This window comes from Carcharhinus amblyrhynchos, chromosome 18, assembly GCF_965287045.1.
Source record: "Carcharhinus amblyrhynchos chromosome 18, sCarAmb.v2.hapA, whole genome shotgun sequence".
Lineage (NCBI taxonomy): Eukaryota > Metazoa > Chordata > Chondrichthyes > Carcharhiniformes > Carcharhinidae > Carcharhinus > Carcharhinus amblyrhynchos.
This window is the reverse complement of record NC_137341.1, coordinates 54012536-54033592: the sequence shown is the minus strand read 5'-3', so window position 1 is coordinate 54033592 and position 21057 is coordinate 54012536. Positions and strand designations below refer to the sequence as shown.

The window sequence follows — 21057 nt, the reverse complement described above, 5'->3', positions numbered from 1 at the left end:
ACCTTAATCTCCCAAAACACATCAAATACCTGGAAATAAATCGGAATTCTCTTCTGAAAGATTGAAACGGCATAAGATATAAAGCAATGGACAGCCCAAATGTAACCTTATTGAAGGATTTGACAGAGCAATTTATTTTAAGTAGTGTAGCAGGATCATCAAACATCATACTCGTCATGGTTTGCATTTCATGCTGAAACCCATTTGGATTATTAAACAAAACAACATCCCATGGTACACAAAGCACAAGGTTTACCGGTCAGCTACAGATTAATAAACCCTGGGCAGTATTTAATGGATTTGTGCGAGTAGGAAATGTGGCAGACAGTGGGGGAGGCAGGGTCTTACTGAGGCGGCTTCTGCTGCTGGGTCAAGTTTGAGAAATAAAGTAAGCGGTGTCTCAATGGCAGAGTGGCCAACAGGCCGCTGGGTGACGGAGATCAGCTTACCATTCATTTTCATACCACGATGCCCTCTAATTGGGAAGCAAACCAAAAGTAGTCAATTGCAACTGTCCAGGAATGAAAGCCCAAGGTGCTCATATCATCACCCACCTTCTTCACGTTGTTCACTTGGGGGATTTGCAATGGGTCTCATAAACCCAATCTTTCTGCAACCTTGGATGTTAGAGGTGCGGATTTGCCACAGTAGGGCCTTGGTCAGCCAAGGGAGAGGGAGGTGAGGAGGAAGCCAGCCAGAGCTGTCTTCATTGGCAGGTCAGCATATGTACAGAACAAACAACAAATAGCTCCAGAGGTCAGAGAGGTAATGCCAGAGATGCACAAGACCTTCACAGGATGGGGTTACTGACCTTTTTACAACGAGGCCATGCTTTTGGAGGGAGCCCATAACCATCAGCCTCAAGGCAACTGCAGCACTAAGCTTCTACGCCAATGTTTAATCTCATGGCTCCATGGGGTGGAGACAGGTGTGATATTTCCCAAACAGCAGCACATAGGTGTATTCTGAAGGTGACAAAGGGTCAACAAATTCATCAAATTCTTATCAGATACTGATAACTCAGGCTGTAAGAGCAGTTGGCTGAGCAGCCATTCTGTGGTTGCTACAGATACAGGGCATAATTGATTGCACAGAAGTAGCCATTAGGGCTCCCTGGGAACAGCCAGCTGCACTTGTAATGTGGAAGGGTTACACTCACTTCACGTTCAAGTTGTTTATAACCACCGGAAAATAATTAGGCAGCTGTGTGCTCATTTCCCAGGGAGATCTCATGATGTATGCATCTTAAGGAGTTCCCAGCTGTCACAGCTATCTGAGGCCCCTACCGAAACGCAGGGTTAGATCTTGGGCGACAACAGTCATCGCCTAGAACATGGCTCATGAAACCAGTGCACCATCTCCAAAGACCTGTGGAGGAGTGTCATAATGACGCACGCTGCTCAAGAAGTGCAATCACAGAACACAGCATAGCATCATTCAAAAGGTGCTTCAGAGGCCTTGACTGGTCTGGAGGATCTTTACAATCTGGTGCCTAGAGGGCTCCAGGACCATCAACATCTGATATGCCTTGTAATGATGAGGCATTCCAAAGGGAGAATTATCAAGCAAGGGCATGAAGAAAGCCACTGAGCTGCTGTCATGCAAACAGATCATGGCTGATCATCAACCTCTTATCTCTCTTCATTTCAGTCTTAAATTTCCTACCCCTTATTGTGACCCTGGTTGCCGACTCACCATGCCAGGGGAAACGTCCTATCTACATCTACCCTGTCACACCTTGTAAGAATTTTGAGGAGGACAGAGATCTCGGGACAGGTCTCCCAGATGTCAGGACTCCAGGATGAGACAATAGCTGGAATTTTATGACCTCACTCAGGGGAGGCTCGTAAAATCTTGCCCGATGCCAACAGAGATTTCCGTTCCAATTTCAGGCGAGACGGTAAAAATCCAGGCAACATATTCAATTATTTTGACCATGAGTGATGCACCTACATGACCATCATTCCCTTGTCTGCCAACCTTTGATGATCGTGGGCCTACCCTCGATCCAAGGTTTCCTCAACAGACAAGTCCTTTACCTCCTAGGAGACCAAATGGAGTGGCCAATTCTGAAAGGAGATTACATTGTCCAAGGATACCAACTTTGCACTGATACTCAAGTCAGTGAAGCTATCATGAGCCATCTCTCTACTCTTTGCCCACACCATCAAGGCCATGATTGTTCTTGCAACACATCGTTTCTCGCAATCGTCTGTGACCTTGGCCAATCTCCCTGGCTCATCATTTATAGGGAGACCAGCAGGCACTGCATTTTTATCCATGAGAATCCAAATTGCCTTCAGAATACAAATCAGTCCACACGTCGTACCATCCAAAAGACTCTCCTCTAACACAACACCATATTGTTGTGTACACAGGGGAAAAGTCAGTCCCCTTCATTCAGTACAGCCACTGCAAAATACCGTCTGAAGAAGAACATCCTAACGTACGCACAGAGTGTACACAACAATCAAGTGAACAAAGTGAATTGTGATATCTTACACTATTAGTGGTAGAAAATCTGGTGAACTGGGAGAACGACAATAATCTCCCCCTCACTGTCAGTAAAACAAAGGAGATAGGCATCAACTTCAGGAAGGGTAGTGGAGGACATGCCCTGTCTACATTGTGATGTGGAGATGCCAGCGTTGGACTGGGATAAACACAGTAATTCTGTAACTACGTAGAAAGGAGGAAATGCTTTATTTTATGTGTATTTGTTAATCACTCAGAAAGCAGTAATTAGGTGAATGTTCACCCCATTGATTTATCAAACACCGCACCATTCCAACAAATATCTGCAGCAATTTTCAGGGTCAGTCTGGTGAAAAAGGAGCGTGCTTTTGATGCTGCGTCTGACGATGCCATGGTCTTGACATTATTTCTAAAGTGTACAGGGCACTGTATTCCAGATATTTAGTGTAGGTACAATGAGCTGGTAGCCTCTGTCTGCAATTCTGAGATTTTGGGCTAACCAATGATTTATAAAGGCTTTAATAAGAGAACTTAAATATTTGGGTCAACGGGCAAGAAATGAATGAAAGTTTGAAGCTAAATTGAACCTTTCAACCTAAATTTAACAAAAAATTACAATGAAGAGAGAGAAATTTGAAGCCTACCAAGAATGTTTGGAGCAATTATAATCAGGCCAAAACATCTCTCCCCATTCCTCCTCTCCTAAACACCTCTAAATCATCCTTCCACCTTGACAACAGAGTTTCACTCATTTACAACATGTCATGGCTTCAATTTCTCAGTCACTGTACTCTCCAGCTGATGCATTCTCTGCCCATTCTGGCAATCACTGTTGTTCTATACCTCCTGTCCTCATCCTCAGTGCTCAGAGAAGGTGTTTGGGTCTGGACTACAACCCACTCTTGTTTTGAATGAGTGGGAAGTGGGCTGTAATGGTGGGATCAGATTGGAAGAGTGCCACAACCATAATCCCCTGAATTAAACCCACAGAAAGCAGTATGAGTAGGAAAAGCCATGAAGCAGCTGCACGGAAGACGTGGGGGCAGCTTGGATGCTAGCGTTGGTAGTTAATGTAATCTCCATAACACTTCCAAATGCTAAACATTCAAATATATGAAAAATCTCATTGCTGTATTACAGAAAAAATATTTCAATTGTGTCCAAACACTGGCAGTGCATGGAACATCTGCATCATTACAGACAATTTACTCCTATCAAAACTTCCAACACTGATTTTAATGTGGGAAAATAGCAAAAATCCCACTTGCTGAGTAAAGTCAGGATTCCCCTCCTGAGCTGCAGGTGTTCTCAATGACATTCATTCCACCGGTGACTGTCTTCTAGAATACACAGGCAGTCCTTCATTTACAGCCCAGCATTAAGCAACACAAAGATTAAAGCTTTACAGCGTGCAGTAAAGCAGTATAGTTGTTTAACAGGCTCCTAAAATACACCTTTCGATTAACCAACTGCACAGGGAGGAATCACTGTCACACAATCACATATGCAGGGAACGACAGAGAGGATTTTGTGACTGAGGAAGACTGCTTTGTTAATCAGACGTTTTGCTCAGTCTTAAATGACAATTGCCCACAGCCAAACCTAACTTTAATTAACTGATTTACAGCAATTCTATCTGCTCCAAACTAACATTTTCATTCTGAACGTTGAATCACAACTCCCAGCTTACAAGTTGGGAGATTTGATGAAGCTCTGACACAGGGTCACCCGGACTCGAAACGTTGTCTCTATTCTCTCTCCACAGATGCTGTCAGGACCACTGAGATTTTCCAGTATTTTCTGTATTTGTCCCAATTTACAAAGTGATTTCTACAAAGCTCGAGTGAACGATCCTAGAGATGAAATAACCATTTGGCATATAAAAATATAGATATGAAAAGTTGTAGTGTTGAAAAGTGAGTAAAAAGCTATCTAACCACCATAGTACGATTGCTCAGATAATGCCTACATTATCATTAGAAATAAAGACTTTATAAAGTTTCCTGATACACCTGCGGTATTGTACTGAATGTTCAATCCAGATTATAATTGTCTCCTTAAAGCCTTTTTTAATATCTTTAATTTGCTTAATGTATTTCAATGTTTCTCTATTTAAATACAAGTAATGTAAAACATTGTCATTTTACCGATGGAAATGTCATAATTTAACGATATTTGTTACGCGCAATAGAGTTTTACCCGACTAGAAACTGGTTTAGGGCATGATTCACATTGTGCCAATGCAATCCTTTATCGTCAAATGCCTGGTATTGTGAATAGTGTCATAATGTACACAACACAGCTTATTATTCATTAAAAACTTTACTCTTAATCTGTTTCACAGGCTAAACAGATCTTCTTTAAAAGGCAAATGAGCGTGCTATGGTAAATCCGCTTGTGATAAATTGAAGGATACTCAGTTTCATGGTGACAATGTGGCCTGTATCTTTAGCATTCCTGGCAAACTCCTCAGCTGGAGCACAATCAAAGGCATCGTAGGATACGGGATAGGCCAGGAAAGTGGATCTGAGATAGACCAGGATCAAGAAGCCGCTCCTAGGCTCCTGCTCTCATTTCATATTATTATTTATTTGGAGGCCGGATGACGTATCAATTGGTTTTTAATGGTTTTTTTAAATATCACTTTTTTTCAATAACTAAGTGTGACACTTAGAAGTGTGATGGATGTGGGCGTGGAACGTAACAGGGTAAACCTTGGGGACTTGGTGCAGAGGTCGGGATGTAAACTGTGCACACTTTTAAAGAACTTAGAATCAAGTTTTGCTAACAAATGATGGATTATTTTGGAAATTAGGAAGTTACTACTTGTACTTTTCTTCCAGCACCTGGTGCTGCCTATATTCAGCGCTTACCTCCAGATTTGTTTCTGAACTTAGGGCTCCCAAGACAAATATCCATCAAATATCTCATTTGACTGATTTCAATGGAACAGAAAGTCAGGCAGTATGTGTAATACAAACTCCAACTGCCAATTTTTCATCCTAAGTGACAATTAACCCAAAAAAAGCCTCTAATCCCCAAATAATCACACATCATTAACTCATCATCACTCTTACACTAGGTGTGTAGGTGAGTTTACAAGGTTACAAATAGAAGTATTAGACACAATTGTGTGCCTAATGTGTAACTGTTGGTCCTTTTAGACCTTGAAGTCAGGTTTGTTTAATATATGAGCTCCTAAAACAGTTCTGGGCATCAGTAACTACCACTAAACTAGCATACAGTACTGGGTATCAGCAGCACCAAACACCAGGCAGCAAGATACACTAGCAACAAACCAAGGGATGCAGGAAAGAGAGCCACACCAAACAGCAGAGACTACCAATCACTATCAGCGATAAACACTGAACAATCCTATTCATTTCGTAAAGGGAATAGGAATAAGCCAATTCATTGAGATAAAAGTTGAATTTCATTTCATCAATATCTTGGATTGACCTAGTTGCACATCAAATATTTCTTGGTGTCAGAAGCAGTTCAGTGGAGATGATTTGATGGTCGTCAGTGGTTGACAGATTTTTTTTTAAGCTTTTGTCACCAAAATGGAAACAGATCAATTTAACACCGATCCAATGATCAGACAATCATCAATTCTGTTTGCTTCAGTCATACACTCTCCTTGGGGAAACCTTTTTTGCCCCACACACATTGACCCGTTTGTCAACTGCTGGGAAAACAAACATTGGACTGGAAGGTTCACAAGAAGCTGAAATTTCTTTTATTTTTGTTCTACTTAAACTGTTGACAATTAAAGAGTTCTCAATTTGTCATTTGACACCGACTAAATCGGCATTGCGTCATTTTGATGACAGAATGAATCTGGAATTTATTTTCAGAAGGTTAATTGCCTGCTCTGCCTTGTTTTTTCCTGCTGACTCAAAGAATTTGAGTAGTGTTTTTGCAATCGAAGAGGTGCTGCTAACAACTGTTGAGAAGCCATTAACAAGTCCCAGCTTTGATCAAACATCCTGACTTGTTTTGTACTAGCACAGAGGGGACGGAATACTAATTAAAACATCAGGTACTTTTACTATCTCAGGGTTTCCAACTCAACATTAAAGAAATATTTAACGCAGATATTAATAACAAGGGGGTTTCCCAATTAATTTTTAGCATGTTAACATTCTATGACCTCTTCTGAACACCCACGTAATCTTGCATATAATCTGTAATAATTTAATAACATGGGTTTTATCAGTTCCTTCATGCCTGTTCATTAGATCAAACAAATTGTTTATACCCATTAATTTATTTAGTAACAAAACACTTTGGGATTAACCTTATTAACCAGAGTTTAAAACTATTGTTGTGTTTTATGTTTTACTGCTTGGAGCCAAAGCTATAATATATGGTGTTAGTTTAACAGTACTGTGGGAGAAACTGCACCCCACAGACAGTGAGTCAGAAAGCTTATCATGTTAATAATAATTATTAACGCTGGCACAGCGGTTAGCACTGCTGCCTCACAGCACCAAGGACACTTGTTCAATTCCCGGCTTGGGTCACTGTGCAAACTCCACACAATCATTCTCCTCGTGTCTGCATGGGTTTCCTCCGGGTGCTCCAGTTTCCTCCCACACCTCAAAGATGTGCAGGTTAGATGGATTGACCATACTAAATTGCCCCTTAGTATCAGGGGAACGAGGGTAAATGTATGATGTTATGGGGATAGGACCTGGATGGGATTGTGGTCGGTGCAGACCCAATGGGCTGAATGGCCTCCTTCGGCGCAGTAGCGTTCTATGATTCTAACTATTGAAGCACAGCTACATGAAGCTTGGATTCTGCAATGCTCCAACTTTAATTGTTTTAACTCTGCAAGGGGCAAGGTCTGATATTCTCAAGGTTATTTCGAGGCTAAAACAAAAAATGCTGGAAAACCTCAGCAGGTCTGACAGCATCTGCAGAGGGAGAATAGAGCTAACGTTTCTTGAGGGTCATCCTGACTTGAAACCTTGGCTCTATTCTCTCTCCACAGATGCTGTCAAGACCTGCTGGTATGTTCTGGCATTTTCTGTTTTGTTTCAGATTCCAGCATCCGCAGTATTTAACTCAGAAGCTAATTAATTTCAGGCAGGTATCAGGTTAAGCAGAGATCAGATCTACCTTGTTTTCTTCCCTCTGGAAGTTAGGGCAATTTTCATTTGCTGAGAAGCATCCTTTTGTAGGTTTCAAGACTTATATGGAAATTTGCATGTGTGACAGTATGATATCTGAAATATGACATTTATCAGAATTAAAGAGGGAGACCATGAGAGAGAAAGAATTCGAGGGACAGGTAGAGCGAAGTAAGAGACAGAGTGTAGTAGAAAAGAGAAAAATAGAGAGATGCCCCTTCTTACTCCATCAGTTGCTCATTACATTAACAACTAGATGTATATCACAGCTCCTTACCCTCCAACGGACACAATCGAGGCACCTTTTCTGGCATTAATTTTCCATCTTTATGAAGGCAATAGAGCTCCGCAATCTCCTGTCTGCAATGCTTGCTTTTAGCTCTGGTTAGTGCCGACAGTGCTTCCTTGCCTGTTATCTCACATCTGGGAGTCTGTTCGTAATGGATTTCTTGAGAACCTTTTCCAATCACCCCACCTTTGTACAGGCTCCCGGTCTTGTAGTTTGGTGGTAAATTGCTGGCATTTTTGGCCATATAGTTGCCATGCTTCAGCACCTCATTGGCGCTCTTGCCCAACAGTGAATGATCCTTGGCTTTGCCCACCTGCTCGTACTTGGTCTTCTGCACAATCGGTGCTTTACTTTTTACTTCCGACTGTAACTTCTGCCTTTGCAATCTTGGCCCAAAATTACTATTGTCAATATTTTCAAAATCTTTCGGGACAGAGTTTTCATTATTACTGTCGATCCGATTTTTTTCCTTTGGCTTGTGAGAAAGGAGTGCACCCTAGAAAAAAAAACACAGAAACCAGGCTTGTTAATAATCAGAAGCCAATCTGTTAACAAATATGATAAGTAGTGCAACTAAAGAACAAGCTTTATTTTCAAACTTTCAGACACTCAGAAGCAGATGTTCTTGTTATTATGTGCGGGCATATTTAGCTGGGCAAGACATCTCACAATGAGGAATAAAATGGATTACATAATGATTCCAAGTTGGCGCCAGAGCGGGACAACTTCTTGCAAGCTGTGCCCTGCATACCTTCTATCTTTTACTCTTGTTCTATGCTCCTTTAACATCATTCTAACACTTTTATACTACATTCTGCACTCTCTCATTTCCTTCTCTATGAATGGCATGCTCTGTCTGTACAGCATGCAAGATGCAATACTTTTCACTGTATACTGATACACGTGTAAAAAAGATAAATGAAGCCCCCCCCAATTTGCATTTAAATTGAGGACAGAAAATTGGATAGGCTATTACAACCATGTGATCCTCTTCATCCCATTTATATTTATGGACTGTGCCTAGCTAGTTCGATTTGGACAAATCTACTGTCCAACACAATAGTCTCACTGAAATATATACAATGTTAGTGATGAAAAATGTACTAATGCAACTCCTCTGTAATACATGGTTTGCACAGTTCTTATAGCAAGAGGTCAATTGACATTAGGTATCAGTGCAATAAACCAGAGCTTAATTTCACAATATCACAAGTTCTACATGAAATATTTAACCCTGTCTCCGCACTGCAGTTAACAGGAAGAACAAGGAAACAACTAAAGAAACTGAAAACAAATGTATTTACTCTAAGTAAATTAACTAATGGAGAAAGAAAATCAGCCTCAGAATTACAAAAATGATCATCCCCGTCTGAAAAACACTAGTTTCTCTTTTCCAATTGGATTTTCAGTGAAGCCAGCTTGGCTCTGCTGTGACATGGCAGTCGAAGGAGTTATTCTTGGTTACACAGAATACAACTGTGGAGAGTTCCACATCTTGTAGGTCTATCTTCACAGGAAATATCAAAACATTTTTCTGGTATTTTAATAGGAGTCATCAGTTCAATAAAGCGTTTTTATTGTAAGTTCAGTTCCTGGAGCAGATTGGTTACTGCAGTGCTGTTTTTATGACTCCTGAAGGAAGTCCATTCTGTAACAGTTCTTGTGGCTGGTGTATTTTCCCCGTAGCAGAGTCAGCTCAGCATGGGCCACTGACAGGGTCTTCCCGTCCCACCAACCTCAATGGAAATTTGCATGCCTCACCCATCTGCTACCAGGGAATCTGTGACAAGGATCCTTCAAAGGGACCGGAAAGGGGCAGAAACCCACCCTCAACTGTTACCCAAACACAATATCTTCTGAAGAATTTGAAATAGTTCTTACCAAAGCTATGACAAATACTAACAAAGTTGTGAGCTCAGTTACATCATTGTGTGGTTCACCATGAAGAAGATTAGATTGAAGGGCCAAATGGCCTACTCCTGCTCCTAAACTCAAAGATGGGCCTTGCTAAATTGCCCTTTAGTGTCCAAAAATGTGTAGATTAGAGGGATAAGCCAGGTAAATAGGTGGGGATATGGGGATAGGGCTGGCTGGGATGAATTGATACAGACTCGATGAACTGAATGGTTTCTTTCTACACTGTAGGGATTCTATTCTTTGATTCAAAGTCCTAAGCAAGAGCTCATGTGACTTGTGTGTCATCTAGGGTCATTTAGAGTTGAAACATTGGCTCTATTCTCTCCGCAAAGATGCTGTCAGACCTGCTGAGATTTTCCAGCATTTTCTGTTCTTTAGAGAATAGGATAGAATCTATAGAATCACTATAGTGCAGAAGGAGACCATTCAGCCCATCGAGAGTGCATTGACCACAGTCCCACCCAGGCCCTATTCCCATAAGCCCACATACTTACCCTGCTTATCCCTCTGACACTATGGTCAATTGAGCATGGCCAATCAACTGCGCATCTTCCAGTTGTGGGAGGAAACCACAGCACTCGGTGGAAACCCATGCAGACACGGGGAGAATGTGCAAACTCCATAAAGACAGTAACCTGAAGCAGGAATTAAACTTGGGTCCCTGATGCTGTGAGACAGCAGCACTAACCACTGTGCCACCGTGACACCCCTTTTTGTGTGTGGCTTGTGTGTGGCATAGTAAAATGAGCAAATACTTGTCAGATTAAATTTAAACCAGGAAAATGTAAGGTGACACATTTTTGAAGGAAAAAATAGGAGGACATATGCACGTGGTGTTAAAAATTCAAGTGGAGCAGAGCAATAGAGACAGATTTTTAAGTCAAAGCATAAATTGCAAAAGCTTTAAAAAAAAACATGGGATTTTTAGATTTGTAAATAAATAGTTGAACAATTCGTATTTCTATAGCGTCTCACGTGACCTCAGGATGCCTTAAAGTGCTTTCGAGTCACTGCAGTTACTGTGGTGATGTTGGAAACAGCAGTCACATCAGACTCTGACAAACAGCAATGTGATGACAATGTGGTAATCTGTTTTATTTTGTCCAAAGTGGCACTGGGTAGTGGGTAAGTTTTGGCCAGGACAATCGGAATAAAGAGAACAAAAGCAAACGTGGAAACAGAGGACTGAAGTGCTGGAGTGGGCCATCCTGCTCTCCGAGCCTGCTCAGCCAGTCAACAAGATCATGGCTGATCTGAAGGAACTAACAGTAAACTAATGCAACTTGCTGATTTGGATATAGTGAAAATATTGTACCCGGTCTTGAGCATAATATTTTTGGAAGGACGTCAAGGCCATGCAGAAAATCCCAACCTTCAAGATTTACTGGCACTGTAACAGAGCTTTAATTATGAAGAAGGGCTGGAGAATCTGGGACAACTTTTAACCAGAACAGAGAAGGTTAAAAGGAGACTCGATAGTGCTCAGAATTATGGTGGGCTTTGATAATGTAAACACACAAAATGTATTTCTATTAATCAGTGAGTTAATGAGTAGATGGTATAAATGTATGATTAAAAATAGCTAAGTGAAAGATTAAATTTTTTTTAAGTGTTGTTAGGAAACGGAATGCCTCACTAAATTCAAACAACAACAAAATTAGAATCCATAAACCTAGTCTAAAACTAGAGTTCATAGGTTTAAGCTGAGAGGGGAGAGATACAAAACAAGCCGGAGGGGCAATTTTTTCACATAGAGGATGGTGAGTGTCTGGAACAAGCTGCCAGAAGTAGTAGTAGAGGCAATTTTGTCTTTTAAAAAGCATTTAAACAATTACATGGACGAGACAGGCCCTTCAGCTCAACTTGTCCATGCCACTCTTTTTCTTAAACCCCTAAGCTAGTCCCAATTGCCTGCATTTGGCCCATATTCCTCTACACCCATCTTACTCATGTAACTATCCAAATGCTTTTTAAAAGACAAAATTGTACTCACCTCTACTATTACCTCTGGCAGCTTGTTCCAGACACTCACCACCCTCTGTATGAAAAAATTGCCCCTCTGGACACCTTTGTATCTCTCCCCCTCACCTTAAACCTATGCCCTCTAGTTTTAGACTCCCCTATCTTTGGAAAAAGACATTCGACTATCTAGCTGATCTGTGCCCTTCATTATTTTATAGACCTCTATAAGTTCACCCCTCTGCCTTCTACACTCCAAGAAAAAAGTCCCAGTCTATCCAGCCTCTCCTTGTAACTCAAACCTTCAAGTCCCGGTAGCATCCCAGTATATCTTTTCTGCATTCTTTCCAGTTTAATAATATCCTTTCTATAATACGGTGACCAGAATTGTACATAGTATTCCAAGTGTGGCCTTACCAACATCTTGTCCATCTTCAACAATATGTCCCAACTCCTGTATTCAATGTCCTGACCAATGAAACAAAGCATGTTGAATGCCTTCTTCACCATTCTGTCCACCTACCACTCCACTTTCAAGGAGCTACGAACACGTACTCCTAGATCTCTTTGTTCTGTAACTCTCCCCAGTGCACTTTCATTAACCAAATCCTGCCCTGGTTCAATCTATCAAAATGCATTGCCTCGCATTTATGCACAAGCAAATCAAATACGCAACAGGAACTAGTTTATTTTCTTTTATATATACACATAAAAAGCCACGAGAGGATATTATTACATGCCTCCCTCCTTAATCGAGAGCTATAAAAAGTGCAAGTTCCACACAACTTATACATATTTCTTGTTTTACATTTGTTTTAAAATCTAACTAAACCACTGGTTTCTTATTCCTCAGAGGATATGACACAAATTTTCAAAATTTGCCAAAGACCTTGACCCATTTTGGCCAAGTCTGAGGGGACTTTTTCTCGAAAAGACTGACTTTGTCCTTGACCTTCACTTGAAATTTCCACTTCCTGGGTCATGCCAGTCTGACTCTGACTAGGATCTGAACTGGTTTCAGGCACAACTTTTGTGTTGGAGTAATTATTGGTTCGCTGCTCAAATCCCAACTACCAATTCATCAGACTCATTTGATTCTTCCCAACTGCCTTCATCTTTGTGAACCTTTGAAGGTAAAACATGATCTATATGTACAAACCAACCATTTCACCACCAGACATCTTGACCAAGTATCTGCGAGGACCACTATTTTCACAACTCAACCATTTATGATGATGTTCTTTCTTATTAACTATCTGGTTCATCTTCAGACTTCTTTTTCGCTCTCTCTCTCTATCGTGACACTTGCCTACTGCCTGGATTGCCTTTCTTCCACTGATTGTGCTAAGTGTGGCTTCAGCACTTGGGCGGAATTTTATCATCTTTTAACCAAGTGTCAACTAAAGCGTAAAGTGGGTTAGAGCCCGCTGGCTCCACTGATGGCATTTCCAGCCAGATTTAGACAGTTATAAAAACACTGGGAGTGGGTCCCACAACATCATGCTGGTGGGACATACTCTGAATGAATGTACCCCATCAGGAATCCCAACCTTCAAGAGGTTGGAGTGTTCTTTTTAAAGGGTGCTTCGATCTTGAAAAAATTTTTAATAAAGGACTCCCATAGGAAACCCTCCCCCACTGAGACGAGGAACATCCCCAAACAGACACAGAGAATTCCACACTCCATGGACCTCCCCAATGCAAGCTCTGTTCCCTCCCCAGTGTTGCCAGGGACAATGCTAGGGGATATTTGATTTGATTTATTACTGACACATGTATTAACATAGAGTGAAAAGTATTGTTTCTTCTGCGCTATATAGGCAAAGCATACCATTCAAGGAGAAGGAAACGAGGCAGTGCAGAATGTAGTGTTACAGTCATAGCTATGGTGTAGAGAAAGATCAAGTTAATGCAAGGTAAGTCCATTCAAAAGTCTGACAGCCGAGAAGAAGCTGTTCTTGTGTCGGTTGGTATGTGATCTCAGACTTCTGTATCTTTTTCCCAAAGGAAGAAGTGGAAGAGGGTGCGTGGGGGTCCTTAATTATGCTGGCTGCTTGGCTGAGGCACTGGGAAGTGTAGACAGAGTCAATGGATGGGAGGCTGGTTTGCGTGATGGATTGGGCTACATTCATGAACTTTTGTAGTTCCTTGACGTGACACTCTCCCAGGGGCTGTATTTACCTGTGCACCTGGCAAGTTCTCTTCATCAGGCCCCCATTTGTCAGGACCTGTTGTAAATCCTGCCAGCATGACGTCACATCAGCTGGGAGAGGGGATGGGGAGTGGTTGGTTTCAAGGAGAATCCTAATGTGGGAGGATGGTACCATTAATGGGCTACCCCACTCTACGTTAATGTGTAGTAAGGGATTCCCAATCTTTCATAGTGGGAGCCACATTCCTTTAATTGGTGGGGCGTGGGGACAATCAGAGCTGGAAACCCGACCAGGGTAAAAGTCATTTTGGGGTCTCCCATTCAATACTCCACCTCCAGAAGCTTTCCCCTCAATCAGAGACACAGCGGAGAATCTCAGCTCTTGTCCTGGCCCTTCTTCTAAGAAGCAGTTCAGCTGTGAAGAATCATATGGACTTGAAATGTTAACTTGGTTTCTCTCTCCACAGAAGCTGCCAGGCCTGCTGTGTATTTCCAGCATTTCCTGTTATTAATTTCACATCATCTACAGTACTTTGCCTTTATTATAATTTAGCTGGCATGCTGCCAGCAATAGTGAGAGGTGAAATCACCATGTCATCAGCCTGTTTAGAACGGAAATACAAGTGTCATGCAAATTGCACGCTATTTCCTGAACTCCTTGCAAAATATAGTTCATTACCCCATATTTCCGTGGTTGGAGAAACACCAAATAGCAGCCCATGAAACTGATATGCCTATGTATGTATTAATAGTCAAATATGACTAGATGCATCATCTAACTCAAGTAACGGATAGGCATTTGTCCGATCTAACTTGAAAAAATCTGGCCTTCTGACAACGTTGTGAATTGATCCTCCACATTTGACCAAGTATCGGACGGATCACATTCCAGTGCGTGATTTATACTTACCTTATAATCCCCACATGTTCTTACATTATCACATGGTTATGGTACTGCCAATTTGGAAGTAGTCCAAAGTCTTTGTTCTACTTTAGAGGTAACATTCTCAGTCCCATGTCTTATCAGATCTTGCTCTACTTCTTCATGCAGAGCATAGCGTATTGGATGAGGCTAGCAACAAAATAGTCTTGAATGCTTTTGAACCTGTACACTGGCCTTTTTTCTTGAATAGGTTCCTGGTTTATCCAAATACAGAGGGTGCCTGGCGATCAAGTAGGCTTCCATTGGGGATTTGGCTTCTATGCGAAAAAACTCATTCCAGTTTAACCCGGGTGCTGTTAAACACGTCCTTCTTGAGAAGACAGGCTTTTCTCCCTTCACTACAATGGTGGGTAATCTTGCAAATAGAATCATAGAATCCCTATAGGCAGAAGGAGTCCATTCAGCCCATAGAGTCTGCAGCAACCACCCAGGTCCCATCCCCATAAACCTACTTACTTACTCTACTAACCCCCTGACACCAAGGGGAAATTTAACACGGCCAATCAGCCTAACCTGCACACCTTTGGACGCTGGGAGGAAACCGGAGCACCCGGAGGAAACCCATCCAGACACGGGGAGAATGTGCAAACTCCACTCAGACATCGACCTAAGCTGTGAATTGAACCCAGGTCACTGGAGCTGTGAGGCAGCAGTGCTAATCACTGTGTCACCGTGCCGCTCTGTACATTGCTCCCTATAAGTGATTGGACTTGACATACTTCCCATTATGGGAATTTGCTCTCTTCCATAACTTCTCAATTCTGTGTGTGATTTCTCCAGTTGGTACTGGAGTCAACATTTCACAATATAGCAATTCAGGAACAACACTAACTGATATTCCCATAACGATCTCCACGTCTATATCTACCATTCCATATCTACTTGGACTACGATGCCCTGCAAATTTCCACTGGACATCCATGTGTTTTAAATTGTATAGCTCTCAACCAACTCCTCACCAACACGCTGCTATCCAGCATGCAGTCAGTGCTGTTTCCTCTAGTCAGCGTTTTCTCTGTTTGTGTCCTTTGAACATGCTTTAGCAAGCTGACCCTTCTCCTTGTAGCTGCAGCCTTCAGAACTGTACTGTAGAAGTCATGTGGACTCAAAATGTTAACTAGCAGACCTGCTGAGTTTACCCAGCATTTTCTGTTTTTAATAATTATATTCTTTATTTAAGCAAAAATAATCAAACAAAAGAATATGATTTTTTTTCTCAAAGAGGAAGAAATAATCACCAATCAACATACGACAAACTACAAAGTACTTGTGATCGGAGAATTTTTTTCTTTTTGTGAAATACCTCTATGTTTAGTTGGGTACTACAATATTAAATTAATACTGCTAATAAAATATAATGGAATGTATTGTTAGTTGCAAAAAGAAATTAAATTTTGCAATGTTGCTTTAAAATAATCCCACTTGGAAAGACAGACAGAATGACAAAGGAAGAGGGGTAATCCTGAACCTAAAGGATGACAAGGACAGTAATGGAATAGAATCTGGCCTCAGAAGATCATAGAATCAGAAACAAAAAATGCTGGAAAATCTCAGCAGGTCTGACAACATCTGTGGAGAGAGAATAGAGTCAACGTTTCGAATCTGGATGACCCTTCGTCAGATACAGAGCCTCTGAAGAAGGGTCATCCAAGCTTGAAACGTTGGCTCTATTCTCTCTCCACAGATGCTGTCAGATCAGCTAATATTTTCCAGCATTTTCTGTTTGTGTTTCAGATCTCAGCATCCACAGTATTTTGCCTTCATCACAGATTGGAATCAGTGGAAATTAGGAATGACAGGATTTAGAAAATATTGGTGAGAGTAGTTTATTGACTACCTGACAGTAGTTATACCATTGGACAGATCATTAAAGAATGAAGTACTGGAGCTTGTAACAAAGGCTATACTTTGGGGCGGCATGGTGGCACAGTGGTTTGCTGCCTCACAGCGCCAGGGACCCGGGTTCAATTCTTGGATTGGATCACTGTCTGTGTGGAGTTTGCACGTTACCCCTGTGTCTATGTGTTTCCTCCGGGTGCTCCGGTTTCCTCCCACTGACCAAAGATGTTTGGGTTAGCTGGATTGACCATGCTAAATTGCCCCTTACTGTCAGGGGGACTAACTAGAGTAAATGCATGGGTTTATGGGGATAGGGCCTGGGCGGGATTGTGGTCAGTGCTTGATGGGCCAAATGGCCTCCTTCTGCACTGTAGGGATTCTATGATTCTTCATACAGATTGGGACAATCACATTGGCAAGAGTACTCTAAATGAACACAGAAAGATTTTGCAACAGTTTCTTGGAGAAATATGTTTGAAATCAACTAGGGATAAAGCTGTCTTGGATATAGTGCTGTGTAAGAAGCAGGGTTCATCAGTAATGTCACAGTAAAAGTTCCATTGGGAAATAGTAATCATAAAATCATGTCAGATCATTTAGGACTGAGATAAGGAGAAATTACTTCATTCAAAGATTTGTGCATCTTTGGAATTCTCTATTCCAGAGAGTTACGGATTCCCCATCATTGAATATATTTGTGGAAATTAGGAATGATAAGAGTTAGAAAATACTGGTGAGAGTAGTTCATTGGCTCCCTAACAGTAGTTATACCTTTGGACAGAGCATCAAAGAATGAGAGACTAGAGCTTGTAACAAAGGCTATACTTTGGGGCGGCATGGTGGCACAGCGGTTTGCACTGCTGCCTCACAGCGCCAGGGATCCAGGATTGTTTCCCAGCTCGGGTCACTGTCTGTGCAGAGTCTACACATTCTCCCTGTGGGTATCCTCCAGATACTCCAGTTTCCTCCCACATTCTGAAAGATGTGCTGGTTAGGTACATTGACGTGAACAGGTGCTGGAGTGTGGAGACTAGGGGAATTTCACATGCAGTATTAATGTAAGCCTCACTTGTGACACTAATAAATTAAGATTAAAAAAAATTTAAGGCTGGGAAAGGCAGATTTTTGGTCTCTTAGGGATATGGAGTTGAAGCCCAAGGTCAGCCATGATCATATCCTATTTCTTGTACGTGGGTGTGACAGACAGTTAAGACTATTGAGTCCTTAAAGTAATTTAAAGCCTTTCATTTCATTTAAGATGTGCCCTCAATGCTCCAAAGGTGTACATTCACTCCAATGATTACATATCCAACAGACGCTGTACATCTGTCTATAGTTGTTGCAATGGTTGAGTTGCTGCAGTAACTTTTTCTGGAGCTGAAGTAGACATACTCCAAATAATAAGGCAACTGTTCAGGACAATTAAACATTACGCTGTCCTTTTTTATTGGTATGTATTTCTGCATTCCTTTCACAACCAAACATTAGTCAGTGACGCCTTTTTAAAGTGAAATTGCTATTGCAGGGCAGCAGACAATTTATAGGCTGCAAGCTCTCCCACAGTTTTTTGCTGGAAAAAGTGTGTTTATCTTACTTATCAATAAGATAAATGATGCAGTAACCTGTTTTTGCTATCCTGAACAAAGGAAAAAGATTGGCCAGGACACCAGGGATAATACCCCCCTCTGTTCTTCTTCAAAATAGTGCTTTTGGGAATTCTACATTCACTTGTAAGCAGACAGGATCCCAGTTTAATTCCTCATCCAAAAGACAGCACCTCTGACAGATTAGTGCTCCCTCGGTAATCCCTCAGAGTGCCAGCCTCGATTTTTGTAATCAACACCTGAGCCCACAACCTTTTGACTCAGAGTGTGGTACTTACTGAGCCATGACTGACACCTATGCTAAGGTTGTGAAAGTTCTATTGAAAGCTCTTTTCTACAGAGAACACTATTACCTCTCCAGTCTGAAAATTTAAGGTCCAGAAATGCTTTGTGCGGACCCACTGACTTGCCACATGACTATTCGGGCTCTGTAACAGGCCCAATGTACTCAATCTCTCCTCATAAGCTAACCCTCTCTTCTCCGGAATCAACCTCGTGAACCTTCTCTGTACTGCCTCCAAGGCCAGTATATACTTTTGCAAATAAGGAGACCAAAATTGCACACAGTACTCTAGTTGCGGCCTCTCCAGTACCTTGTACAATTGCAGCAAGACCTCCCAGATTTTATATTCTATCCCCCTCACAATAAAGGCCAACATTCCATTTCCCTTCTTGATCACCTGCTGCACCTGCAAACTGAGTTTTTGTGATTCATGCACAAGGACCCCCAGGTCCCTCTGCACAGTAGCATGTTGTAATTTTTCACCATTTAAATAATAGTCCATTTTACTATTATTCCTTCCAAAGTGGATAACTTCACACTTGCCAACGTTATACTCCATCTTCCAGCTCCTCGCCCACTCACTCAGCCTATCCAAATCTCTCTGCAGACCTTCCGCGTCCTCCACGCAATTTGCTTTCCCACTCATCTTTGTGTCATATTCACTTTCCCACTCATCTTTGTGTCATATTCGCTTTCCCACTCATCTTTGTGTCATATTCGCTTTCCCACTCATCTTTGTGTCATATTCGCTTTCCCACTCATCTTTGTGTCATATTCGCTTTCCCACTCATCTTTGTGTCATATACAGCAGACTGGTGAATACATAACTGTTTTTATACACCATCACCATGACATGCAAGGAAAGTGCAGCTACATCAAACTTACAATATTGCAAAATCATAATGAAACTAGGTAAGAGTGCTTTAATGAATAGTGTCTGTAAGGGGTATGGTATGGTGTTTCAACCGTTTACAACATCAAGACTCAAAATATTATCACTGCTTTATGTTTTATCACCATTTCATGCTTTGGATAAATTTTTATATCGATAAATGTTTTTAGGCTTATACACTTAGAGGCACTCTAACATCATTCTATAATCCAGAAAATTCTGAAATCTAGAAAAGTCTTGGGTCTCACCCAATCCAGACTGCAGAGCTTATCTTGTGTTTGCACATTTTATACCAAAAAAATTAATCTGTTGATAAAATGATTCTAAATCTGCTGGCTACCTCCATCATTTAGCTGTGACGGAGCTACTTTGTGTTAATTATACACTATCTCAACTTAGTCTAATCATCTGTTTACCAAACATGATGGAGCCATGATCAGTAGAAAACTTTTAGACAATACAAAATGTTGTTTCAATTAAATATGTTGTATACCGGGAATAGTGGATAATCAGAATTGTCGGGTTATTTAAGAATCTGCTAAGAATGATTGCAAGGTACCGTACAATCATAGAATTGTAATTGAGACTGTCTGAATAATGTGAATGTTTGGTTTCCAGGTGGCACAAATGAAATGAATCACTAAAAAGAGATTTTGCAGATGTTGAGAAAATTAACTGTTTTCATCCTAAATAAAGGGAATTTTGATTTATAAAAAAATGTTTTTCTTAAAAAATTATTGGTGCCAAAACAATATAATACTTCCACAGTAAGTAAACAACACATGAAGGTGCTACAGCACCTGCTTTGCAGTAAATACAGATTATAAATCAGCTTTCGTTAAGGTACTTATCATATTTTGCTGCTGGCCACAACTCTTATTAAATCCTTCCAGAGCAGGCATGTTCCTGCAACTGCTGGGTTATTAAAAGCACAACTTTTAGTTGAATTTTGCAATAAATACAGGCATATGAATGGGCTAAAATTAGGCTTACCTTAGGCAGCTGCTTCGAATTGTAAAGATAAGAAAAGCTCAGAGACCTCTTATTAAAACTCCAAATAATAATGATTTTTGATTTTTTTTTCCTCCCTCAGGATTATTTAGCTGGATCAGAGTTTAACTCTCTGCCTGACTGGAACTCTTCCAATTGGTACACAGCCATAGCTATCTGAACATTAAAATTTGAAGCATTACGAGTTAAGGAGACATCTCAATCTTTTCTCCTCCCCAAGACTTTTCCCGCAAACGCTTCTGAAAAGTTTACAATTACAGACGTGCTCCAACACATACATTCTTCTCTAAAGCTTTGCAAAAGTCTGTGGGACTCGGTCTTTATGTTAGTGAAATGATTGAATGGCAGCACACTGTTCTTGCCTCTCTGTAGTTTTGCCTTCATTGTCCTCCCAGGCAACCCAAGGCCAGACACAGAAAAGTGCATTTTGTTCCTAGGTGAAGTCAGAACTTTTTCACCTACAGTATTAAACTTGTAGAATCAGCAACACCCTGGAGACTAACAGTGACTAGAAAGTGAACTGGGCTAGCCATATAAACATAGTGGCTACAAGAG

General features: G+C 41.1%; 1 protein-coding gene across 1 annotated transcript in view; it reads right to left on the bottom strand.

Annotated features, from left to right (window-relative positions):
* xylt1 (xylosyltransferase I) overlaps positions 1-21057 on the bottom strand; it is a 310055-nt gene that overhangs the window by 140781 nt on the left and 148217 nt on the right. The window contains exon 8 of the mRNA XM_080206192.1: positions 7891-8398. Within this exon, the coding sequence (XP_080062318.1) occupies positions 7891-8398 (508 nt within the window). The remainder of the gene's footprint in view (positions 1-7890; positions 8399-21057) is intronic.